At 45.8% G+C, this 27680-nt stretch overlaps 1 protein-coding gene across 2 annotated transcripts; it reads left to right on the forward strand.

Moving 5' to 3' along the window:
- The first annotated feature begins 1505 nt into the window (after window positions 1-1505).
- LOC142768618 (uncharacterized) lies at window positions 1506-23224 on the forward strand. 2 transcript variants are annotated; one of them, XR_012885362.1, is made up of 4 exons: window positions 1506-1646; window positions 2210-2269; window positions 4238-4311; window positions 22920-23224. XR_012885362.1 is itself a non-coding variant. In XM_075870627.1 (3 exons), the coding sequence occupies exons 1-3, from the start codon at window positions 6333-6335 to the stop codon at window positions 23129-23131; spliced, it is 399 nt and encodes a 132-aa protein (XP_075726742.1). In that variant the 5' UTR covers window positions 6251-6332; the 3' UTR covers window positions 23132-23224. The 2 variants fall into 2 exon arrangements, 1 of the variants encoding a protein (XP_075726742.1); XM_075870627.1 differs by lacking the exons at window positions 1506-1646; window positions 2210-2269; window positions 4238-4311 and adding exons at window positions 6251-6417; window positions 12903-13004.
- Window positions 23225-27680: the final 4456 nt, after the last annotated feature.

Below are 27680 nucleotides of genomic sequence, written 5' to 3' on the forward strand. Positions count from 1 at the left end.
ACTTTCCTGGTTTTTACGACTGCACTGAGTAGGGTGGGTCCGTGATCTTTAGGACACCAGCAAACAAGTTCACTACTTTGTCCTGCAATCATACAACTTTACACTCCGAACACCAGAGGGTGCTGCCACACTGGGGGGAGACCTGTGACATCTTCCACATGATGTGGACGTGTACGAAAAATTACCAGTGCTTCTCTTCTTCTACCCTGGGCAAGAGGCATGCATGGTAATACTGTCATCCTCGACTGCTCCAAGGTGTGGTCTCAACAGACTCTGTTGAGACGTGCGCGAGATTTGGCCTTATAATTTGGTGTCCCGGACTATAGGCATGCCGTTCATTTATGGTGGGGTCGTGCCTTGGCCTGAAATTTTTTCCCTCTCTCTTTTTAAGAAATGTTTCATATCTCTCGCTGAAAACTTTCAGCACAACACAAAGGCACAAAGAACAACGCTCTAAAGGAACAAAGCTATATACGCAAGACAAGCACCAACAAACGACTGTAATAGTTGGGAAGAGCAGCGTGCTGCAAGGGGGGAGAGGGCAGCTGCTGAGTCTCTGATATTTTAAAACTGCGGCGCGTGAAGTGACTCCTCTGGGTCAGCTGCCACGTGTTGGCGTCTGGTGCATGATGTGCCCTGTTTCTCTTTCATTACGTTTTTCTACATCGCGAGTTGGTACACAAAGAAACCGCTTTCTTGTGTGTGTCTGAAGGGTACTTTTCAAACTGGTACAAAAGGTACGAGCATTACGGGAAGGAGAGCACGCTGAAGCTCTTTCAAGATCTTCCTACCGGTAGCGGTGAATAGCGTACACAAATATCCCGCCATCATTCCGGTGGGGGCATGGCGCGTTGCAGAGGCACACCAGTCTGGTGCTTGAAATTCTTTCTTCTGACTGATATTGTAGCGACGTGAAGACAGAGGTCGCATTCGAAGAAGCTGAGAAAGAAGCAGCGGGTCCGTCTTTTTACTTACCGTGCACCAGTGAGTACCTTGTTTTTCTCGTTGTTGCGTTCTGCATAAAAGCGTGCAGATGCGCGTATGCACTGTTGCCTTCGTCTTTCTTGCAGGACGCACGTGACAATATGCGTACCCTACATATACATCTACGGGACATAGCGGTGGGGGTAAAAACCCTGCTTAGCCTATCAACATAACTGCAATCCTGACTCTAAATGATACACCACAGCACTGACTTGAACATTGATTTTGATTCAAAACAAGTTCATATTTAAATACTTACAACGCAACAACTATTCGTTCTCTTGTAAATCGGTGTTGGTCGAAGCGGCACGTTTTCTTCTTTGAAACTTAGGACTCTGCTCTGGAAAAAAAAGGTAGTTATAGCCACGAAACAGTAACGTTTTGTGTATCCACTACCCGCGCTTACACAAAGAAAAACAGCTGCACCGAATGAATTTTATTGTAGGAACAGCAGCTGCTGTTAGGGCTTACCACAAGGCATCACCTTTTGTTCTTAAAAAAACAGTAGGCCAGTTGCTGATGCCGTGCTTATGTGAATGTATGAGTGCGATAATATGCATTTACAACACTTCTTTCTTAACTCCCTCTTTTTCAGCATAGTGTTAAGCGGGCAGAATAGCGCTCGAACTAACGTATATTGAACAGTAAGAGATGGATGGAAGGTAAGCAAAATTATTTTGATCATTATAGTTCATTCTTATGCCTTTTTTGTTGTCATGTAACTTGCAGGGTTTATAGAACTATTCAACTATGGCACATTTGTGAGTTTTATTGATAAACTATAATTAGTGAAAATGAGGGCATAGTTAAATAGCTATGTACAAAGTTCGCTCACCTTAGAAACTCACCTTACAAACTCACCTTACAAACTCAAGCAATGAATAGGACAGGTAATAAATTGAAATGAACAGATTTTTGGGGAAAAAACGTCACGTCTGGATTGTCATACCGTATGACGACCTCTCAATAATATCTGGGGTAAATCCCAAAACCGGGATATGATTATGAAGGATGCCGTAGTGGATGATTCCAGAAATCTTGACCGTCTAGCATCGTTTACCACGCACTTACACCGCACATTACACGGGTGTCTACAATTTCGCCTCCAGCGAAATCGAAATGTGACTTCAGCAGCCGAGTTCCACAACTGCTACGCCACCGCAGAGGGCCTGATTTAGGCACGAAAATGCACGAATGGGTTATCAGTTCATGCACTTTTTTTCAGATGTTCACTCTGCTACACCTTCGCCAGTGAATTCCAAGTCAAATTTTTGAAATCGATGTGGTAAGCATATGCTGAGAAGATCAAAACTGTCATGTTGTTTTAGCATAAAGGTGTGCTACAAATATATATATATATATGTATCAGAAGATTATACGTAGTTTCAGAAGGGCATTTACCGTACGTTATTTGCGCATTGCTCTACCCATCTTCACTTACAAACGTTCGTCATGATGGAGCGAAGTATTTGTCACCCGCTAATATTATATATATTATCCGGCTTCCTTTAAAAACATGAATTGAGCGCAAAAATTTCTGCGGGCGTCTTTTATAATGAGTGACGGTGCTTGACAAGCTCGAAACCATGTTTTTTTGTAATCTCATTGGATTTTCGCCACCCTTACAATCGAGTTATTTGTGTATGCAGAAAATATATGGTGTGTTAAACACACGGAGTCTTCATTCCCCATATGTATTGAAGTTCTTCTTTATTGCTGTAATAGGTTTTTCAACAGTAACTTTTCAAAGCTTCAAATTCACCGCTTAGACTGTTAGGTGAGTATCCTGCTGTTCTAGTGTGGGCAAAACCGGATAGTTTCGGTGAAAGCCAAGTGTCCATATTTAATTGAGCGAAACGCAAAGTTATCCACACTAAATTTGTCGCAAGTATGCTTAAGATCAAATGTTTTTGTTAACTGCCAATAACGTTGTTCTTTTATTTAGATAGCAACTATATGGACAGTCTCAGTCAGTTTTTGTTGTTGCTACCACAGTCATTCTTGTATATGCATACATATAATATTATTTAGGGGGAAGGATGCGCAAGCCTCATTTTTCTGCAGAGCGAACACCGCCATTCCGACCGGGCTCGTCTGCGCGCGTGCTTATCTGACCAGCGAACAAATGGGAGGAGACGCGCGTATGGTTGCCGTGCTATCGCGGCAACGATCAGTGCGCCTTTTGCCTCCACAGCAGGCGGGAGCTTCTACGGGCGGCGCTCCCAACACGAAAATACAGTGCCAAAAGTTTACATGGAACGGCTGTGTTCTCTTACCCCAACATGTTGTAGAGTTACGTTAGATCAGATCTTAATGACTTGCCTGCCAGCTTCACTTCCTATATCGATGCCGTCACTAGGTATGAGTCTTGTTGTGGTCTTCTACTGTGGCCGCACCGCAGAAAACTTAGTTACTAAGCAAGTGCGTGTTTGCTACAATTATTATTGCTCCTAAAAATGCTGGCCTTGCTTCATAACCATTCCAATATGTTGCTATCGCATTCACTGCTTCGCCTTTTTGGCAAAACTGTGACTTTTTGTTTTATTCTTCGAAGTGAAAAGTTGCCCGAGTGCCAGGGTCTTACCGGTTTCAACAGTTGCTTTTAAGGGTTTGTTGAAGTTGCCCTGAACGTCAATCACATCTGCCATTACTTCCTTCTCCTCAATTTCAATGCTCGCTGCACCAGCTGAGGCTGCTTTTTTGAAGTAGCGAATGCTTCTGCAACGCCTTGAACCGATAAACACCACCTCGAGCTTCCAAGAATACATATGTAGCCAAAGTCTCTTCAAACAAAAACAAACAAACAAGAAGCTTAGGCACTTTTATGCTGTTAGTACCCATTTTTTCTGGTTTACAAAAAATTAACGACTTAGGCTTGCCAAAAAATTTAAACATTTAGTGTGACTGTTAAAATATAAATAGGAAACGAAGAACCGATCTTTGAAGTATTTGAAACAACTGTCATTTGCCATACAACAACATTTTGTTGCATTAAGCTGTACGAAGTAAGGAATTGAATACGCAGAGAAAAGCAATGCAGATGCTGGCATGCCTGTATTGCCAATTTTTCTTTGCTTAATGTGAACTGAATTTTTCTATCAACATATCCGCAACTAATAGTACCCCTAGAAGTCATAAAATAATATTGAGCTATATTTTAATGCCTAAAACGTTGATTATTAGTAAAAACTTCATTTCAAACCATTCGGAGAATATAAATGGACTGTTCTCGTAATAACTCCTGCTCTTTCAGTTCCTCGCACGCGACAAACAATTCCTGATGATTACGAGGACGTACGAAGTCTCTGGTGGGCTCAACGACTCAATGTGTGTGATGATTCCCTTTTCACCAAACATAGATAAGAAGCAGCGGGCACTGAACGCGACGTTCACTTATCGAAACCTGAGTTCGACTCACAAGATGTATCCTCAGAAATTGAAAGACAGCGCTTCTTATTGGTAAGGTGATCATTCTTTCAATATAAATTCGTTTCCGAGTGATGAACCTTGGTTGCCTTTATTATTTGTGCAGGTAACCCTGAATATAGAGCCATCCAAATTTATTTACAGGCATGAACTTGAACAAAAATATGCTTTGTTATGTATCCAGCATCCCTTGTAAGTTAAGAAAGTAAGAAAAGGCAATGCTGAAGCGTAGAGAGATTCTACACAAGAGCGTCTGGTTGGCTTAAAGATTGGAGGAGGGGAAATGTCTACGCTAAGGAAGAAAATTGTTTCACTGAGGAATTGGGAAAAGCGGACAGAACTGTGAGACAGATAGAAAAATAGAGATTAGTCGAGGGAAGCATTTAAAGTATTGAACGGTCAATTTTCTAGTTTATAGTGGTAGTTGAAGTTTAACGAGAATTTATACAGGGGAGAACACCAAAAATTGGACAGCAATCACGCGTTGCGAAAAGAAAGCCATTTCGAATGTAAAGCGCTTATTTGCAGTTAGTCCCGTTTATCAGTTGAAATCGCATTTTCCCACTTATTCGCCTATGACGATAGTATAAGATTCTTCGCACGTTTTGAAAAATAGTAAGCACTTTATATATATATATATATATATATATATATATATAGACAGTAATGCCAAGGAATGTACAGGGGAAGTTATGAGAACCAATGGAATGTAAATAAGAAGAAAGAAGAAAGAAAAGTGGATGAAAAAATTACCAGCTGTGAGCAGGAATTTTTTCATCCACTTTTCTTTCTTCTTATTTACATTCCATTGGTTCTCATAACTTCCCCACACACACACACACATATATATATATATATATATATATATATATATATATATATATATATATATATATATATATATATATATATATGTGTGTGTGTGTGTGTGTGTGTGTGTGTGTGTGTGTGTGTGTGTGTGTGTGTGTGTGTGTGTGATCCCAGTTGATTGGACCAAATGCCTTAACCCAATCAAGCGGGTTCATGCCTGTTCAAGAATGCTGCCGACGATACACCTGGCTTTCGTGGTGGCAGGTTGGCATAACTTTTGTTCAGCGTTTTTTTTTTCGTAGCCTCGTAAGAAGGGGCTGCAGATAATGACTCAAACACAAGTTTCCCTCTTTGGTAATGACGATTGCCTTAGCACCTTCAATATTGGGATCGGCTGTAACCACGTGTTGCGCAAGTACTATGGATTCTATGTTTCTTCGTGACGCAATTTACGTGTTCTTTCAGTCGTCTTTAGAATTTACCACACTCCCCGTTATGAAAAAGAAAACGCAGTCTGCACAAACAATATTATAAACGATGTTTGAGAATTTTTATCGCCTTATCAAATGATTCGGGTGAAAAAGTTTGTCTTTAGGTTTATGGGCAGAAACATGCGCGACGTGGCTTGAGGGTTCGCACAACCCGTGCATACACTTATCGAACACCTGGTATATTAGGGGATGGCGGCACCAGATCCGGGCGGTACCGAGCGCCGCGCAGAGTCGTTATGTGTGTAGTGTTCTATGGAAAGAGCAAAAATGACAGGGTACTCGTTGTCAGAAATTTCACTGCACACTTTGGAAAGGTCAAACGCATAATCAGCGTCATTGGAGCAAATATGATGTGATATCAGCATCATTTCATCTGTTGTTAAAACAGGTATTTTTTTACACCGACCGCTTGATCAAAAGCAGCTCCGATGGTAAAAAGCTCCTAATCATTAGAGCAACTCTGAGAGGATAAATGCACAATAGTTTCGAAAACAAAGCATGAAGACTCAAGAACTCAATGAGCCAGCTGCAAAAAGGTGATAGTTTGAGCAAAAGTGTGAAGCAATCAGTATATTAAAACAAAAACTGGTATTTCATTGTAGGCCCATCGCAAGGTCTGAGATGAAGTTTTATCTTCGCAAGCTCAAATGGAAAACAAGATTTGGAAAGAGACGTTTTGATTTCGTCAATTCCACAACCTTGTCGAGTAAGTGTTAGCACATCATTACATTGTATATTAGAGATCATCAGTAAGTCGCATATTATGCTAACACCAAGCTAGTTACTATACTGGGCAAGGTCATTTGTTGTTATTCCCGAAGTCTGCGTCCATATTTAAAGAATACTGTAACTACGCGACTTCTTGCTTCTGCACTTCCCACGTTAATTCTTGTAAAACAAACAACTTACATTCATTAAGTGACGTAAAGTGAGCGGTTGTACTTTCTAATCACTGAATGAACTCATTTGTGAAACGCAATGTTATATGACACTCACACGTTTATATTTTACAGATATAGTATACTAAACCTGCGTCATCGAATACGTTCGTGGATTTTCTTCATGAAGTGCACAAATAGAGAACACGGCTTTCAAAACCATGTACATAAAGGGTACTCAAGCTATAACATGCCATAATTTAAAATTGTGCTGACGCGCTCTATGAAGACGTGATTATTTTATGTTGCTGACTTTTCCACACAGTATGCCATACATATTTCAACTAGAAAGTAGTTTATGCAGAGGTCTGTCCCGGCTTCTCCGAGATTTTTTCGGCATTACCATGGTGCTGTAAATTAAATGCTGACAGAATACAAAGAAAAAACTAGAAGTAAAGGTTTTATCAGGCATGCACCCCGTGACATGTCCGCTCGCACGCGTAGCTAAGTTGTGATTGCAGTGTTCACTAATTTTTCTACGTACGAACTATATGCTTGCCTGGTCTCCAGGATCAAGGTCCTCGGCACGATTATCGAGTTCCGTGGGACCAACATCCAAACAGTACACAAGGTCAGCACTAAGACTGAGAATTCCATACGACTCGTACGTAGAGTAGCCAGCCGGCACCATGGCCTCAACGACAACAACCTGCTGCTTCTTGTACACGCGTTTGTTTTGTGCCATTTTACCTATGTCGCCGTTATACACAAATGGCTAGGTTCTGAGTGCGATCAACTCAATGCGCTTATTCGCAAGGTGGTGAAATATGCCCTTGGTCTCACTATCATCACTCTAACGCAAGATCCCTTTGAGCTTGGCGTATATAACACGCTAGAAAAGATCGCCGAAGATCAGGAACGTGTGCAATTGACCCGACTCACCACTACCAAGGTGGGCCGCCATATTCGGCGCAAGCTCGGCTTCTTGACGGCGAAGGATACGCCAGAGTTGACTCTAATAACCCGTGAAATCCACGACCTTATCACGATCGCTCCCATTCCGCGAAATGTACACCCCGAATACAACAGAGGCAGGCGCCTTGCGCGGGTGACCACCATTCTCAACCGCATAGACATGGAAGCAGACAACAAGTGAGGCATGGGGGTGAGCGTTGTGAGCGACGAAAGAGCCAAGTGATGGGAAACGAGGAGGTGGGTCAAGTATGCTAGATGGGGAGTTAGCTGCTCCAATGAATGAAGACTGATTTTGACTCTTCGAGTCGTAATGGCAGATTTGTGTGCATGTTAAAGAACCCTAGGTAGTAGAAATTTCCGGAACCCTTCACTACGGCGTCTCTCATAATTATATGGTGGTTTTGGGACGCTGAACCCCACATATTATTCAATCAATCAATCAATCGTCATTGCATTTTCGGTATTTTCCCCATGCGTCAGCTCGTCTACCGGAAACAAGGCTTCTTCATGGCACGAATGGTGAGAGTTAGGAGCCTTTGAAGAGCTGCGTGAAAAAGAACCTGGTGCTGGACTATGTATGCGAGGTGAAACATGCAGGGCACAGTAGGGTGAGTAACGTCTCATGTGGTATGTTGGAGCGACGCCATTGAAAAGCCTGGCTTTCATGCTCAAGAGCAACTTGTCGGAAAGCTATGTCTCCTAAGGAAAGAGCATGAACTGTGGCGGCTGAGTGGGGTTGTCTCCAGATTATTGATAATAAAAAAGTCCCTGTCACAGTTGTTAAAACGGGTGATCGTCTGTTTGATTTTTTGCCCTGATTTGTCGTTCTCGAAGATGTGGGTGAGGCAACATTTGAATGCCTCACCGATGACGTAGTCGCTGAATTAAGTGACCATTTCCTATTCCGACTAGGAGGCAGCACTGGCGTGGATGGGCCCAGTCCTGCTTGGGCCCATCGTCCGCCGATCCGGTATATTTGAGGATGTCAAGGTCGTCCGATTGTTCTGGCATGATGCTGGTGACTGTGTACGGCTAGATGATTCGGTGGTCGATATACGGTCAGGTCCTCTTGTGGGGAATTGCGTCGATATTAAGCGACTGACGAAGGGGTGGCAGGTTTCATCCTGTTGACTTGTGGGACGCTATGATGATTTAGAGACGTGGCCTGGCTCATACCACATGTTTATTCCATTCTAATTTGCACGCATCCCAGCTTCCCATTTATTCTTCCTGGTTCTCGAACCGCGCTTTCGCTGTTCCTTTCAATCAGAACAGTGGGTTGGCCAACATAAGAGTTTCATCCCAGTTGTAATTCTTACTTGTACGTTCGTACCATGGCAACCATTGTTCAATGTCGACACCATCCATGCCACAGAACGTGCCATGAAAAAATAAAATATGTCGCTGGGTGAGTTAGTGCTTGTCTAAATATAATAGACAGGATAGAGCATTCTATCCTGTCTACTTGTTTTCCTGTATTCCGTCTTTATTTGCTCTATACTTTTTTTATTTTTAGTGCAACGAAAAGATGCACACCCTTTTTCGGCAAGTCTTTGGGTAGAAAGGCAGCAGCCAAGAAGGAGTTGGCATCACGTGCGTGAACGTCAGCAGAGTGCTACATGACTTACATACAGGATGTGCTCGCCCTTTGCCGAAAAGCAGAGAATGGCATGGAAAAAACGGAGAAAGTAGCATGCATATTGAAAGGCATTGCAGATGATGCATTCATCCTCCTGATATGCAAGGACTGCAAAACGGTAGATGCCATCATGAAGGAGTGCCAGCGTTTTTAGGCCAAAAAATCCGACGTATCGCCCACCATTTCAATTGACTTCGAAACGCAGCATCAATCTGGTCGTGCGAAGACGGGCCTGCAATTCAGACGCCGTTAACTTCAGAGCACGTGGCTAAGATCATCAGACGTGAACTTGCTCTGTATTCTGCGTGCACGTGCTACAATGCCTGTGACTCTAGCCCTCAGTTGGTGCCACTGGTACATGCCATTGTGCGAAGAGCTTTCCCATGCTGGACTGGCCTCCGAGTGCACTACAACTACATCTCAGCCAATTGACCATCGTCGACCCCCTGTTTCATATACCGAAAGCCAGAAGTCTCTGGTGCGCCTCCCAATCCAGCCGAGTGGAGCACTTATGATGGTCGTCCTCTTTGTTTCAGCTGCCACCGTAGCGGTTACGTGGCCTGCCATTGTTACACCCGGTCATATTGGCATCAGGTATAATATGGGTACGCCCACTGCCCAGAGAGGGATAATGGACGCGTTCAACCTTACCGGGAATTACCTCAGGCCACCTGTGAAGACGTTTCTTTTATGCTGCCATATCATCGTCGTTCTCCATCTCCGCATGCTCACCAGTCCAGTTCACCGCTGTCCCGTCACCCGTCGTCTTGCTAGTCTCGATTTCGCTGACCAACGTCGCCGACTGACCACCTGCCGCGGGAAAACTAGATTATGCAGCTCTCGGAGCCAACGCTGCATTGACCACTTTCCCTGCCAAATCTTCTGACCGTGCTGCCGACCAGACGCAACCTTGTTGACGTTGAAGTAGACGACACGCCCATTGTTGCACTTGTGAACGCAGGGGCTCACATATCAGTTATTAATTGGGAACTTCGTTGCCGCCTTAGGAAAGCTTTAACGACACCCACAGTACCACTAATTCAGATCACCGACAATGGCACGTTTCCCGTGCTTATAATGTGCTCCACGCGCATAAGCATTGCCGATCGCCCTACGACAGTACGTGTTGTTCTCGAGAAATATTCCCATAAACTCATCCACGGCCTGGACTTTTTATCCGCCCACTCTGCCTTATTGATTGTGAGACCAGCATGCTTAAACTTATTTTACTTATTTTACCGTGTTACCATGACAACCCAACACCAGCTTAGCCACGTCTGTGTTCTGTCGATCACGTTCGCCTAGCACTTCAGGCCGTTACCTACGTGAACTTGAGGTCTGTATCTCCTGTTCCCGACGGTGACTACATGTTGAGACCTATTGCTGACGTTTTGCTGGCCCATTTTGACCCGTCAGCCCATACTGAAGTTTGTACTGATTCCTGCGGACATATAATCGCTGCTGTGTTTGCCCATCGGCCACGAGGACAAGATCGCGTCATTGCTTGTGCCAGTCGCCTTCTTTCTTCTTCAGAGAGCAAGTTTTCCGTCACAGAGCGTGAATGCCTCGCACTAGTCTGGGCAGTCGAAAAATTTCGACCATACTTGTATGGCCGCACCTTTTCTGCATTTACGGATCACCATGCCCTGTGTGGGCTGTCTCTCGTTAAAGATCCAACTGGATGACTTGGACGTTGGACCTTGAAAGTTCAAAAATACAGCTTTGACGTGGCATACAAATCTGGCCGATTGCACCAGGATGCCACCTGTTTATCTCGTCATACCGTGGACCCACCTGACCTTTCCGCACATGATTCTGACTCTTGTGTCTTAGCCATGTCTTCTTTCATCGACATACGCAAGGAACAGCTCAGCGGTATCCACCTGCGGTCTATCATGCACCATCTCCGTCTGCCCCAGGTAGACCCGTCCCTACACTTGTTCGTTCTACGCGATGGCATTCCTTACCGGCTTTACACCAGCGCAAAGGGACCACAGCTACTACTTGTAGTTCCTGCGACACTCCGTTTCGCTCTTTTTGAACAGCTTCACGACGCCCCAACCACTGGACATCTCGGAATGACGCGCACGTACGATCCTGTGCGGTGTACACTCTTCTGGCCAGGCCTTTACCACTCTGTGCGCCGATACGTTGGTGGTTGTCAAATCTGCAAGTGCTCCAAACATTCTACCTTGCCACCAGCTGGTCCCCTCCAACCAATAGACATCCCTACTATCCCCTTCTACTACGTTGGTCTCGATCTCGGTGGACCATTTCCTACGTCTCTGACTGGAAACAAGTGGATAGCTGTAGCCACTGAACAAGCCCCAAAATACGCTATCACATGAGCGCTACCGACAAGTTTTGCCACTGACGTCACGGACTTCTTGCTTAATGACGTTATTCTTCACCATGGCGCTCCTCGACAGCTGTTGACTCATCGTAGACGCTCATTTCTTTCAAAAGTGGGAAGCGACATCTTTCGCTCGTGTTCGATGCGTCACAAGCTCACTACGGCCTACCACCTGCAATGAAATGATCGTACCGAGGGCCTAAATCAAACCTTGGCAATAAAGCTATATATGTACGCTTCCAAAGTTCATCATGGTTAGGATAGTTCTTTCCCTTATGTGACGTTCGCATACAACGCCGCGACAGCGCTAGCTTCTCCCCCGTTTATTTATTCTTCGGCCGCCATCCAGCGTTACCCTTTGAGTCTCCTCCATAAACTACGCAAGCGGTTACAGAGTACGCCCGGGATGCCACTGCTCTGGCTCAAGTGGCCCGCAAAATTGCACGGGAACGTCTTTTCGGTTCGCAGCTCTCTCAGAGGGCCCGCTACAATAGCCATCAAAGAGTAGTTTCCAACTCTCCGTGTTCATTGGTCCTCCTCTGGACACCGTGCCGCCATGTTGGTCTTGCATCGAAGCTCCTACTTCGCTACTCAGGGCCTTACAAAGTTTTACACCAGCTTACTGAGGTCATATATGAGATCGCTCCGTTGGGCAGTCATTCGTCATCGTCCGCACCTGCCACTGACGTCGTCCACGTGTACCGTCTAAAACAATACATCTTCGCATACGATCCTACGCACCTGTAGGCGCCGAGATGGCGCTACCGGTGGCGGGGTTTATATGTTACACGGCGCCGGGAACGCGAAAGAATCAGGTAGACAATGAAGACGATCAAAGTGATCGCGCTCGTGTTGTTCTTTCTGTTGTTCATCCATCTTGGCGGCAGCTGCCTCTGAAGTTTCCCGTATGCTTTGTAAAAATATTGATTTCATTCATAATCTAACCACCATGACAATATAAATATATGGAGAGAGAGCATTTATACAGACAGGACCCTTGCAACTAAATCTCATCCAAATGACATCTACATGTGTGCACATACGTGTTTTGATTGATTGATTGATTGATTGATTGATTGATTGATTTGTGGTGTTTAACGTCCCAAAACCACCATGTGATTATGAGAGACGCCATAGTGAAGGGCTCCGGAAATTTCAACCAGCTGGGGTTCTTTAACGTGCACATCGATTTTAGCACATGGGCCCACATTTTTGCGTCTATTACGCATACACGTGTTGTTCTCCCAGTTGGTCTTATTGGCTGGTTGTATTTATATTTGTTAAAGTAGGTGTTTTCTTCGTTCTTGTAAGTGACACAAAGCCAATTGGAAATGCCTATTATGCAGGTGATTACGGATACGTCCTGTCTCCACCATTCTGGCGTTTTATGTATTGCAACAGTCGATGTGCCATTGTCAAGGTCCTCAATTTGATGCGTCGCACGCCTGGTACGATGAAAACAGTTTATGTTATGCCTCAATAGTTACCTATAGCATTTGTAACTGCTCTGCCATTTTGGCGCTTTTTCGAAAAGTACAGTTATGAATTTCACAGTTGCATTAAGCGAAATTCATTTCTGTTTGTTTACTCGAGTGCAGCTATTGATTGCGTGTTTCAGGTAGTCTGTCTTTCTAGAGTGCAGGAATTTTTATGCCTATGTAAATATTAAGCTGCGTGTCATTTACAGGTTTAATTTCGAGCTTGGTGGTGCAGTTTGAAGTGTAGCCACATCAAGGTCATTTTATGCAGATGTACCTGCATAGAGGCAGGTTGGAACAGAATGAAAGAAATTGGCAGCGCTTCATAGTTCACCTCCATGGCAGACAAGGCTAGAAAGACGAATATACTCAAACAATTAATTTGATCAAACTAAAAACCAATAAGGTATGGGCCATGTCAAAGAAAGCGATAGAATTCTGACCAAGGCGCTCATTTGCATGCATATAAGCTACAATGGCAAAAGCACCTTCGTTTCCCTCTTAACACTATGTCATGTGAGAATCTTAGATCAGCTATGTTAAACAGTTCAAGTCGTCTTCGGTAATATAGGCATTTCACTTAATTGTGTCTCAATGCAATAGATGAAGGGCTCTTGCATAATTTTCTCCCTGCTGTATATATATATATATATATATATATATATATATATATATATATATATATATATATATATATATATATATATATATATATATATATATATATATTGTCGCGGTACAATGTGCGCAAAAGGCAGATAGGCATTGACGCAGCGATTCTCAGCTGCCGAAAGATCACCTTCTTGGTCTACGATCAGCCAGAGCCACACTACCTGGTGTCCACCTAATCCACTTATCGTCGTTTTTGTCCACCAGTACACACGCGTCATTAGCACACACCCCTCTCTTAAATAGCATCACGCCGATGCTAAATCAGAAGTGCAGTTTTTTTTTAAAGAAATGTTTTGCGCAGTCACTATCTGGCATAAGGCTTCATGCGTAAAACGTAAACTAGATTAGGACGTTGCTGTGAAAGCCTCGTACTACACGAACTGTCGAGAATGACCATGTAAGTAACATCACTCAGTGTTGCAGTACGGGGTATGACCCGAAGTATCTCCTCAGCAGCTTTTCGGAGAGTCCTTGTTTTCGTATGGCCGTATATGTTGTTCGCGTTGTACAACGACAATATTGCCACGTTTCATTTCACAAGTTTTTGTTATCGTTCCGAAACACCACACGATTCTCGGCGCAAACCGCGCCTGCAGGTTTAGAGAAGGTTCCGGACTGTAGTAGATCATTTCGATAAGATCACGCCCACTGTGCGAACGGTACAGATTGTTCTGGAACCTACGCCACCGCCAGCGATAACGCTAGAACATTCGACGGCAAGGGTATAAATGCCGACGCGCTTCGCCGCTTGTCAGTTGTTGATCGAAGGCCGACGCTGCGCTCGCCGCTATCAGTCCGAGACTGCTATCTGTGCAAGACTGCTGCTGTAATTAGACTTTCCCTTTACCGGGCACAGGTTCGCCCAAATAAACAGTTAAATCCCAACACGAAGTTTTCTGTCTTTGGCCACGTCACGACCCCGTGACATCTGGTGGAGGTGCTGCTTCGTTCATGTACCGGACGCCCCCGTCAAGCCGTGAACCCAGCCCCCTTCGCGGAGAAGACACCGACGCCAACCAAGAGCAGCGAACGAGCCGCCGACCGCAAGGTCTCCCACCGGAGTACGGCCTGCTACAAGACAAGGCGCGGAAGACCAAGACCATGACCTCGACTGCAGCGACAATGACAACCGGAGCATCCCAGCCCACGATCGTCATTCATCAACCCAGGGAACCACCAACGTTCCATGGCTCATCCTTTGAAGGCCCGGAAACATGGCTAGAAACATACGACCTTGTGGCCGCCCTCAACCACTGGGACAACGAAGAAAAGCTCCGTCGTGTGTACTTCTACCTGGAAGACACCGCAAGGACCTGGCTAGAGAATCGGGAGTCCACGCTCCGAACGTGGGATGTCTTCTGCGGCGCATTTCTTCAAACGTTCGCAAGCATCGCTCGCAAAGAGAGGGCCGCTGCTCTACTCGAGACCCGGGTTCAGCTACCAAATGAAAAGGTTGGAATTTTCACAGAGGAGATGACCCGCCTATTCCGTCACGCTCACCCAGACATGCCTGAGGAAAAGAAAGTTCGTTTCCTCATGCGAGGGGTCAAACAGGAGCTCTTCGCGGGACTAATGAGAAATCCACCGAACACCGTCCAAGAATTTGTATCTGAGGCGACCACCATCGAAAAAACGCTGGACATGCGCACCAGACAGTATAATCGTCGCCTGACTCCAGAATGCGCTGCTGCTCAAGCCAGTGACTCCGACGACCTGCGTGAAACGATCCGAGCGATCGTGCGGGAAGAGCTGCGCAAACTGTTGCCTTCGGTGCAGCCTCAAGTGGATTCGATCGCCGACATTGTGCGAGAAGAAGTCCGGCAATCGCTTCGAATTCCCGAAACACCGCCGCCCGAGCCAGAAACTATGAGCTACGCCGCTGCAGTACGCCACAACGCTCCTCCCCGTCCACGCCAAAACGCCGCCCCGTCACACTTCCGTCGCCAGACGCCGCCGCCGCCACCACCCCAATCGACGTCCTACCGTTCCCCAGCGGGCCGGCGCAGTGCACCGAGGAAAACGGACGTTTGGCGTGCACCTGACAACCGCCCGCTCTGCTACCACTGCGGCGAGGCCGGGCACACATACCGCCGTTGCCAGTATCGACAGATGGGACTGCGTGGCTTCGCCGTCAATGCACCGCGTCCGCAGCCAGGAGATCGGCCACGTGACATCGCCGACTACCTGGCAGGAACTCAATGGACACCACGAAGTCCTTCCCGTTCGCCGTCGCCCAGCCGCCGCATGTCACCGCACCCCCGGCAGTACTCTGGCCCAACGCGGGGCCGGTCTCCTAGCCCGTATCCGGGAAACTAAGGGCAGCAACCGATGGAGGTGCGGTTGCTGTGCGACGAACTACCGAAGATCCTCCGACGACGACGACGCCGCGACGGAGCTTTTTGAACACAACCCCAACCAGGCAAAGCCCTGAAGGCAAAAGCTCACTTACCGAAGGTGGCCGGACGACGCAACATGGAAGCAGCGGAACAAGCCGACGCAGCCGTGACCCGACGCCACGCCCTAACTGTAATGCGAGACGGCGAACTAGCGACCTCGACGTTCTTATCGACGGCCACAGTGTGACCGCTCTCGTCGATACTGGAGCCGACTATTCTGTCATCAGTGGGTCGTTCGCCGCGAAGTTAAAGAAAGTTAGGACAGCTTGGAAAGGCCCTGAAATCCGCACAGCCGGAGGTCATCTCGTAACGCCTGCAGGAATCTGCACAGCGAGAGTCACCATTAACGGCCGTATTTATCCTACAGACTTCGTAGTCCTACAGCATTGCTCGAGAGATGTCATCCTTGGCATGGACTTCTTATGCCTCCATGGTGCTGTCATCAACCTAAAAACAAGGTCGATAACGTTATCCACAGAAGAAGCACTACCGCCGCGCACGCCGTCAGGACACCTTGCCTTGAATGTGCTGGAAGAACAAGTCACCATTCCACCTCGCTCAAGCGTCATTATTTCAGTCGGCGCTCCTAAATCACCTGACTTGGAAGGCGTCGTTGAAGGCAGTCAGCATCTGTTGGTCACCCGAAATATTTGCGTCGCAAGAGGAATTGCAGAACTGCGGGGAGGCAAGGCAACGGTTATGCTCACGAATTTCAGCAATGAGTACAAACATGTGAACAAAGGAACAACGGTCGCATACATCGAAGAAATTGTCGGAGTCACCAGTGCTTTCGCCCTCGCCGATTCTGCGGAACCTGCTCAGAGGAACCAAGCCCCTCCCATAGCTTTCGACGTCAATCCCAGACTTCCGAACGATAAGCAAGAACAGCTCAAGGCCCTGCTCCTGCGATACGAAGATTGCTTTTCGTCGTCATCGAAAATTCGGCAGACCCCAATCACGAAACATCGAATCATAACCGAAGAAAATGCCAGACCACTCCGTCAGAGTCCGTACAGGGTTTCGACGCGAGAACGTGAGGCAATGAAGAGACAAGTTGATGAAATGCTGCGAGATGACATTATCCAGCCGTCCAAGAGTCCGTGGGCATCCCCCGTGGTGTTAGTGAAGAAAAAGGATGGGACCCTACGTTTCTGCGTCGATTATCGCCGCCTGAACAAAATCACAAGAAAGGACGTGTATCCTCTTCCACGAATAGACGACGCCCTTGATCGGCTCCATAACGCCAAGTACTTCTCGTCAATGGACCTCAAGACTGGCTATTGGCAAATCGAAGTCGACGAAAGAGACCGAGAGAAGACGGCGTTTATAACACCGGACGGCCTCTTCGAGTTTAAGGTGATGCCCTTCGGCCTTTGCTCAGCGCCTGCAACTTTTCAACGCGTTATGGATACAGTACTGGCAGGATTGAAGTGGCAGACTTGCCTTGTGTACTTGGACGACGTCGTCGTGTTTTCGTCGAGTTTCGACGAGCATCTTCGGCGCCTTGAAGCGGTACTTCAAGCCATCAAGACGTCCGGACTCACACTGAAGCCAGAAAAGTGCAGATTTTCGTATGAGGAGCTCTTGTTTCTGGGGCACGTTATCAGCAAGTCTAGAGTTCGTCCCGATCCACGGAAAACAGCCGCTATCGCCGACTTCCCACCGCCCACTGACAAGAAAGCCGTGCGCCGATTTCTGGGCCTGTGTGCCTATTATAGGCGGTTCGTGAAAAACTTCGCCCGCATCGCCGATCCTCTCACTAACCTTACCAAGGCCGACGTGGAGTTTAAGTGGGAAACGCCGCAGGAACACGCTTTCCAGGAGCTTAAACATCGCCTCCAGACGCCTCCGTTACTTGCCCATTTCGACGAATTCGCCGAGACAGAAATACATACTGACGCAAGCAGCATAGTTCTTGGCGCCGTTCTTGTGCAGAGGGCTGACGGACTTGAAAGGGTTATTAGTTACGCCAGCCGATCGCTATCCAAAGCAGAAGCAAATTATTCCACAACAGAAAAGGAGTGCCTCGCCATCATCTGGGCTACGTCGAAATTTCCCCCTACCTCTACGGCAGGCCCTTCAAAGTTGTGAGCGACCACCACGCCTTCTGTTGGCTAGCCACCTTGAAGGACCCTTCAGGTCGCCTCGCACGATGGAGCCTGAGACTTCAAGAATATGACATTACTGTCATTTACAAGTCCGGCAAAAAACACTCCGACGCTGACTGTCTCTCTCGTGCGCCTGTCGACCAACCGCTACCCGACGACTCGGATGACGACTACTTCTTGTGAACGATAACTACCGACGACTTCGCTGAACGACAGCGGGCCGACCCGGAACTTAAAGCCCTAATAGAATACCTCGAAGGCAGGACCGCCGAAGTCCCGAAGGTATTCAAGCGCGCACTTGCGTCGTTCTTTCTACAAAACGGTCTTCTACAAAAGAAAAACTTTTCACCGCTTCGAGCTAAGTACCTCCTTGTGGTGCCTTCAGCTCTGCTACCAGAACTCCTGCAGGCCCTGCACGACGATCCGACGGCAGGGCAGCTCGGTGTTTCCCGCACGCTCGCGAGGATACAAGAAAGGTACTACTGGCCATGTCTTACCACCGACGTCACTCGTTATGTGAGGACATGCCGGGACTGTCAGCGACGCAAGACACCGCCGACAAGGCCAGCGGGACTTCTGCAGCCAATTGATCCATCTTCCCGACCTTTCCAGCAGATTGGTATGGACCTACTGGGGCCGTTCCCGACGTCGGCTTTCGGAAACAAGTGGATCGTGGTAGCTACCGACTACCTCACCCGCTACGCCGAGACAAAAGCCCTGCCAAAAGGCAGTGCATCCGAGGTAGCTAAGTTCTTCGTCGAAAATATCGTCCTACGTCACGGCGCCCCGGAGGTCCTTATCACCGACAGAGGAACGGCATTCACTGCCGACTTAACTCAAGCGATCTTGGCATACAGCCAAACAAACCCCCGCCGGACGACAGCGTACCACCCACAGACCAACGGCCTCACCGAGCGGCTTAACAAAACGATCGCCGACATGCTGTCAATGTACGTCGATGTCGAACACAAGACGTGGGACGCCATTCTTCCGTATGTGACCTTCGCATACAACACGGCGGTGCAGGAGACGACGCAGATATCTCCATACAAATTGGTGTACGGAAGGAGCCCGGCAACGACGCTCGATGCCATGTTACCCAACGTCACCGACGAAGAAAACCTCGATGTGAGCGAGTACCTTCAACGCGCCGAAGAAGCCCGACAACTTGCGCGTCTTCGTATCAAGAATCAACAGACGACCGACAGCCACCGTTACAACCTTCGACGACGCTTCGTGGAATACCAGCCAGGTGAACGTGTTTGGGTGTGGACGCCGATACGCCGACGTGGACTAAGTGAAAAGCTTCTGCGACGGTACTTCGGACCGTACAAGGTGGTTCGACGTCTCGGCCCACTTGATTACGAGGTTGTCCCCGACGGCATCACGAACTCTCAACGACGCCGATCGCGACCTGAAGTCGTCCATGTCGCGCGCCTCAAGCCGTTTCATACACGTTAACAAACTGAAACAGGGTTTTTTGTATTATTGTTGTATTGTAATTTATTCATTGTACTTTCTTGCATTATTATTGTACCTTCATCTTTAGTTAAAGCATCGGGACGATGCCTTTTTTCAGAGGGGGGCAATGCCACGTTTCATTTCACAAGTTTTTGTTATCGTTCCGAAACACCACACGATTCTCGGCGCAAACCGCGCCTGCAGGTTTAGAGAAGGTTCCGGACTGTAGTAGATCATTTCGATAAGATCACGCCCACTGTGCGAACGGTACAGATTGTTCTGGAACCTACGCCACCGCCAGCGATAACGCTAGAACATTCGACGGCAAGGGTATAAATGCCGACGCGCTTCGCCGCTTGTCAGTTGTTGATCGAAGGCCGACGCTGCGTTCGCCGCTATCAGTCCGAGACTGCTATCTGTGCAAGACTGCTGCTGTAATTAGACTTTCCCTTTACCGGGCACAGGTTCGCCCAAATAAACAGTTAAATCCCAACACGAAGTTTTCTGTCTTTGGCCACGTCACGACCCCGTGACAATATATATATTCTAGGATTCCCAATTCACTCCGGAAAAATATACGGCACGCTGCTCGCATAAATCTTCGCTGTAAAAAGTTGTACCAAGAAATCAAAAGCATTCGTGGGAACATTTTTTTAGCTTAGAAAGTATTGGTATACGTAGTTCTCTTGATAACTATATCAACGCAATGCAAATGATAGTGCTATGTTTATGTTGTTTAGGGCCTAAACGTTCTGGTTGCCAAACAACTCGCAGAGCCTTTCTATTAAAGGGACACTAACGCCAACTATCAAGTTAAAGTTGATTATTGAAATAGTGGTTCAGAAGCCCCGTTGTGCTACTCTTGAGCCAAGGAAGGGCTTGTTTTTGAAATAAAATCACGTTTATTGGTCCGAATCGGAATAGCAAACCTCTAACCCCCCCCCCCCTGCCTCAAGAAGCGCACTGACCATGTCAGTGTTGCAATGCACAACATTGCCGGGCTTTAGTGCACGTTCACCGATAAAAGTAGCAGCAGTACGAAAGCAGCAGGAGCCACAGCAGGAACAACGGCCATTCATTAATTTCCTGCCATTGGCTCCGAAATCGCAGACGTGTATTGGTTCAACTGAGCGCAGATATATAGCAATGCCTGCCCAATTTAAACACGCAAAAATTTAAAAAATTGAATTTTCGAACCAATCACGCCATTCTTTTTAGTGCCCTCCCGCGGCTTCTTTTTTTTCGTGAATCAAACAGAAACAAACAAGGATAATTTTACTGCATCTCTTGATGCAAAAACGGTTCGTTACTTAGTGAATCTAGTGATTAATTTTAGGCGGTTCGTCTGACGTCATCAGCATCATTTTGAGAATGCTCTACTCTGGCGCAAGTATTCTAGTGCATTTACCTTAATTCCTCGTTAAGCAGGGCACTGCTCTTGATTATAGTTTCGTTTTAAATGCTTTCATGCGTTGAGCTTCACTCTGACGTAAATTGTTATTTGACATTAGTGTCCCTTTTAAGAAAACTCGTATATGGAGCGTTCTTAAAGCATGGAGGTTCGAGAAATGCAATCCACTCTGTTTTAACAAAGATCAACGAAAACTATGTACTATCTTTGCAAAAAACGGAATCAAATGGCAGACACACAACTCTCGGTGTCTCTACACCTTCAAGAATCTTTATGATCTCAAGCAGCCCCCTGGGACATGGGTGTTCACTCTTGTCCGGCGCCTGAATGAAGCGAGCCCAAGCATGTGACTGTGCAGGCAGGTTTCAATCCTACGGGATTCAGCCAGGCGATTTCTGACGTGTATGAACGCCTCGGCACAAGTGTGTATTGGTAGCAAGGTTTCATGTGCAGCAGTAACCTCACGCTGAACCCCGCCTTCGAAGTTCTGTGTGTGGTCTGACGTGATGCTTAATTATTTTTAATCACGTAATAAATGTTTGTATATTGCTTCTGAGCCGAAGACTGCGTACTGCGCACGGACCAAGCGTCACGTACCTATGCTCACCGCTAAGAACTTTTTTTCAAGGCTCACTAGAGGTAGGTAGGCCCAAAAATTAAATAAATATGAGGTCGCTGACAAATGTATCTTTTAACTCAATCTTGATTACTATTTACTTTGTCTAGTCATGAAATATACTCCTAACTTTCTTCGCGCATGGAATTATTAGAGAAAGATGCCTTAATTTTTATTTATTTATTTCCGGATCAGTGACGTGAGCTGCAATGTAGGGTAGCGCTTTGTTTTGGATTTTGGTTATTGTACTTAACTTACTTCGTGTGAATACTTTGTAAGTTGTAATTTGACTGTTTTTCTGTCTTGGTTCATTGACCCTAGCTCTCTAGTAACGCTGTCAGCCACTTCTCTTTCCTCTTGAAGTTCTCCTTGGCGTACTTTTATTTACTAAAAAGGATGTAGGGGTCATAGGTTATGACGTAAGTGACGACGCAGGTGGCGTACTTTTATTTACTAAAAAAAGACGTACGTTCCATAGTTGATGACGCAGGTGATGACGTAGGTGCCGTCAGCATCTGCGTCATCATCACGACGGCCTCTAAATTCTAAACTCCATGACATCGCCACGTGAGCCGCGTGTTAGACGAGTGAGTCCAGCCTTGTAAAGTCGTGGTTTGCTAAATATGGCCCAGATAAGTGCGTAAGTTAGGGATATTTTGTTTCTTTCAAGGAGAATTTTAATTTCTCTTTAGATTTAGGTATTGGTAGGGCTGTACTGTCATTAGTCAATTACCTGTCCAAAATTGGCCTAGTCGGAAAGCCTAACGAGAAAATAAGTCACAAAGTAAAATCTTAACTTACCTGTACCGTAACTGTAAATACTTTTATCAAGTTCACTTGCACAACTCCTGTGAGTTTATATTTTTTGAAACTTTCTTTTCTTACCTCATTTCTGCAATTTTTTAGTCTTCTTACCCATCCTTATACAGGTAGAATGCCACCATCATACATGCGCCGGCAGAAATATCTGTTTTTCTAAACAAAAGTGTCCCTCTCTTTTTCCCTTCATCTTGGTGAGGAAGCTATCTTTCGGCGCGCTGTCATGTTCATGTGACTTCGAATAACCAGTTAAATAAGTTGTTTCTTGTTTATTTCAGTGAGTAAGTGTATTAGTGCAATAAGTACGTTTTCAAAGTATTACTCAATCGCGCTTCATCTTATCTGTCCCAGCATACAATTACGCGTAATTATTTAGGATAAATCGATTTTTTTTTCTTACAGATGCCGAGAAGAAGTGGTCGACGCGCATGCGGCAGTGTGAGATGTGGATCAGCGTAGGCGTGGGGAAAACGCCCACCAGTCACGAAACTCGCATAAAAAGAAAAGAACGCTTTTGCAAGGCGTTCTTCAATAGATGGTGTGACACAAGAAACGTACAAATTGTCTACGATGACTACATGTGCAACCGAGAGTTTTTAATACCCGATACTTAGCACTCCATGACAAGCGAACAATTCAAGCCTCGGCAGATCATAAATGCAGCTATATTAGTGACAAAAATTCAATAAAGTGTAATGCCAATTTTAGGTTGTTTGCGCTGAACGTCTACATAGTGCGATAACAAAGATAAAATAAACGCCACATATTTGCTCCGTAGCTTTGCTCTGTTGCATTATTGCCTGAAATATGACTTTTTTTCGCCCTCAATAAACTACATTATACATGGCGCATAAAATAAAGGTCTCTTAGACATGTTCAGGAGGTTTTCAATAGACGCAGTATTTGCAAGCCAGAGTAATCTCAATATCCCACCGTTACGTGTTTACATTCCTTTGTTTATTACTTTTATTACACAGCAGGGAGGCTGTGCTCCCTTGATGGACGACGCGAAAGGCCGCCACAGTGACGCGTCAGGTCACTGTCCATAAACAAATGCGCTAGGATGGCATGGCCAGGTAAGGACTCAACAGGAGCGCTTACTAAAAACCACGGTGTGAGAATGTACGTATTTGAAAGACGATAGCCTCTTTTCGGATACCTCAGCGCAGAAATTCAGGTCTTTCTGTTAACCCTGTGTGTCACACAGTTCATGCACATAGCCCAGTCATCTTGATCTGCTTGCTGCGTTCATACTTCTGAAAATTGTCAATGATTAAGAAAGTATTACGCATATTGGTGGTAAACACCAATTCGTAAGTGTTAAGTAATATATTACGATATTTGTAAAACGCATGGATACACATTTCTGAAGATCGCAGTGCTTATTGCACCGCGCTGACAAAGCTATGCTGTGAACGAAAAAGTGGGTGTTTCTTACGCTTTAGTAAAACGGCATGGTGCTGCGACGTACCATTGGGTCTACGTTCTCTAAAAAAAAACTTTTCTTCAAGTTCCTGGAGATGCGGTCCACATCTCACGCAGCGCCTACTCACTGATCTTTTCGCACACAACGCCAAGTAAACGTTCTATTCTATCTCTTCTGACAAAAAAGTATCTTCTTTCAACAACATTTGCCACCGAAGCACATTGATACGTGGCTGATTCAATTTTTATACAGCGTGTCACAACTGAAAATTTTATTACATGAAAAGAAATAGACCTCTAAACCCTGACCGCACCTCCTACTCGCACCTGCAAATCACAAACAAAAGCGAGAGATCGACCACTAAATCCCATGTCGCCTAACGCGGATCCTGACCACTGCTTTGTGTTGGGGACAGTTCAACTGCGTTTAAAATTGTGGCTTCCTTATGGTATTGACTACAAAGTAAGTAATAACTTGAGGCAGTAGGATAGCCTTGACTAAGCCATTGTTACACGCTCTGTAAATGAGGGTGGTACCCGCTACACTTTTGTACGGTATAACACACAGTTTGTTTAGGCTGCAGGTAACCGATCACGAATGAAGAATTTTGATTCGGCACTTCCGAGTTGGTGCGAAGCATAAAGCCATACACTCCTGCTGCAACTGTTATTGTGTGTTCACTGCTTGTTATTTTACCCTTCTGCCCCGCTATAGAACATAGGTTAACGCGCTCTGTTGCTCGACATGACGTCTCTAAATGGGCTCTTTGTTTAGACAAGTTTAGTGCATGAGCGTAGCACAGGGTACAGGTTGAATTTACGTTCAACCCTGTCTTTTTTTTTTCACTTTACTTATCGTGGCTATCAGCTACACACTGATGGCGACGGCAGCAGTGACGGTGACACCACTAAGTACAGGAATGGTTTCTTAAGGGCTACGCACTAGAGCATGTATTAATTGTTTATGGTATAGCACTCTTGCTCACAAATCACTCGCACCCATGCTCACGAAAGCTTTCCTCAACCAGACACACTTGGACGCAGACTCCCCGAACTATTTCACTCTGGTTCCCTCAAACTCGGAATCCCCCTCGACCTGCGTCCGAGTTAGTTGGATTTGATTGATTGATATGTGGGGTTTTAACGTCCCAAAACCACCATATGATTATGAGAGACGCCGTAGTGGAGGGCTCCGGAAATTTAGACCACTTGGGGTTCTTTAACGTGCACCCAAATCTGAGCACACGGGCCTCCTTCATTTCCGCCTCCATCGGAAATGCAGCAGCAGACCCGGGATTCGAACCCGCGACCTGCGGGTCCGCAGCCGAGTACCTTAGCCACTAGACCACCGCGCGGGGCCCGAGTTAGTTGGCTGACCTTAGCTTTACAATATAAGAAGAGAACTTGTTTGGCAAAAACAATACAGAAAATAAAAAAACAATACGAGAGAAAGGAAACAGAGTGGCACCAAACTTTAATGCCGTAATATATTCGCTAAAGAATTCCTCTTATTATACTGCTATGTACCAAATAAACGTAACAAAAGTTTCCTTCAAGACACTTGCTTGAGACTGTTCAAAGCATACAGTTACTACCAGCTGGTTCACTGCGTTGCTTGGTATGTGCTAGGGCTAATAAATTGTTCATTGTAAGCATGACGAAACTGCCTTCAATAAGCTACGTTAGTAGATGTCTTGTTAGGCAGCTGCACCAGTTTGCTACCAGCAACTATTTTTCTAAAGTTCATTGTTCTTTTTAAGCATCTGTTGTCATTATGATAAAAAAAAATTAGGAAACCATAAAGCTACGCCCTCTGAAGTTAAAGGCGATAGCGACATGTTCTTATAGTGTGTACATATTTTCTACATGTAACGTTTTTGAACTTGTCATGCGCCCACTATGTGGCCTTAAATGAATTGGCACCGTAGCATGCGTGCATTTTTATTGGGTGACTGGCTTCAAACCACGAAGCCATTGTGATAATCACGTGTTCTTCACGCCCGCTGGAAATCGGCGTTTGCACCGAGAAATATTACTGCAATGTTTGATGTTGGATATTGAAGCATAAATAGAAACCCTGTGTGTTTTTAAATTATGAAACCGAATTTGGCTGCATTTACAAGCCCAGGAAGTGTTTTATACTGTGATCGCAAGTAGACGTGAGGCCGTGTGGTAGAACATGCGCCCGCCACTCAAACAACCCGGGTTTTACGCCCACTCGGAGTCAAATGACCCTAGTTAGGTCTCCACGATGGCCCCGGATATTTTTCTCATTCACTTTTTTCTTAATTGTGCTCGATTTTTCGGTGACACATGCGATCATGATTTTTCATTCACAATCAACGACGCCGATGCTGCTGTTTCTGCGAAGCGAGCTCTTTACCGCTGTCACGTTAAAAATGCCGGCCTCCTGCACTGACTAATCGCAATCACGTCATCTGTTGACTATGTAACGCTACGCTAGATTTGCAAAGTGGCCGCACCGAAAAAGAAGTGAGCTGCGGGGCTCGCGTCCCGTGAGTCATGAGGGATTTCATAAAGGCCTAGCTTCGGAATTTGGCTGCACGCTGCAGCGGCGACTCCGCCTACGCCTGCATCCTAAAATAAAGCTGAGACCTCGGCATGGGCTCATCGTCACCATCTCGCCTCTCTTTCCTCAACAACTACATTTCCCTTTGTCCACGGAGAATAAACGCGAATCGAAATATTTCCAGCGAAGTTTTTTCTGATCAATATACCATGTCGAAGCGTTGGTTGCATTGCAAGGTAAAAGTAGTTTGTTTACCTGCGGCTCCAGCTATTTATACTCATAGTTTAGCAATATGCCGACACACACAATGACGAGGTCAACAGTTGTTAGGACTGACTCATACTATTTTTGTGATCTCGTTATTTGAATATTTAGGCTGTTTTTTATTGACTAAATTTTGAAGCAGTGAAAACGAGGCTAACACTTTATGAGAAAGTTCTTCATCGGTTTTCGAATTGTCCAATTAGAGAGTTTTGAGCTTTATATATTTAAAGTTTAAGGTTTTTTGGCTAGCAACAAATACCCGCATAATACGAAAAATGCACTTTACAAGCCTGTTCACGTGCCCATACGCACAATGATTCTAGTGCTCTATTGCATTTCGTGTACGAACGACCATAGCCAATTTTGTGGTGTCGATAACGGTTTATTTAGGCGTCCTTATTTAGCTATGTTTCGAGGAAACGATTATGGGTCGAAACTTCCAATGAGAATGTTGTAAATCGACTTGCAAAACGTCTGATTAGACTGTTACAAGCTTCAAACCTGTTAAGTATAACTGTTTTTCTGCTACTACGAATGACCGTGAAATAAAAAAATTGGTTTCAAATGTGCATGTTACACCGCATATGTCGTCAAAAGACAATAGTTTTGCGTCTGGAGAGAGTGAACAAAATGTTTATTTGTTGTTCTGCGCAAGAAAATCGGTGAATGGTATTCTGGAGGCGCTGCGTTAGAGTGCCTCGAGCGTGTAGCGGAGGCGAACGAGCGCATCGAGGTACGTTAGACACAAGTGCCATGGGGCAGTTATCCTCGAGAACGTAGGCGTGCAGGCAACGGAGAAAGATGCGCGCCAGCTCGGTAGTGGTAAGGTATAGAACGCAAAGTGACGGGCAGGTGCCACCACCACGACGTCATAGCAAAGCGTTGGAAACACCTTTTTGAGCGTCGCATTGCACTGTCAGTGCAGCGCGGTTAAATGGTACATT

The sequence above is a fragment of the Rhipicephalus microplus genome, chromosome 8 (assembly GCF_043290135.1).
Source record: "Rhipicephalus microplus isolate Deutch F79 chromosome 8, USDA_Rmic, whole genome shotgun sequence".
In the NCBI taxonomy this organism is placed as follows: domain Eukaryota; kingdom Metazoa; phylum Arthropoda; class Arachnida; order Ixodida; family Ixodidae; genus Rhipicephalus; species Rhipicephalus microplus.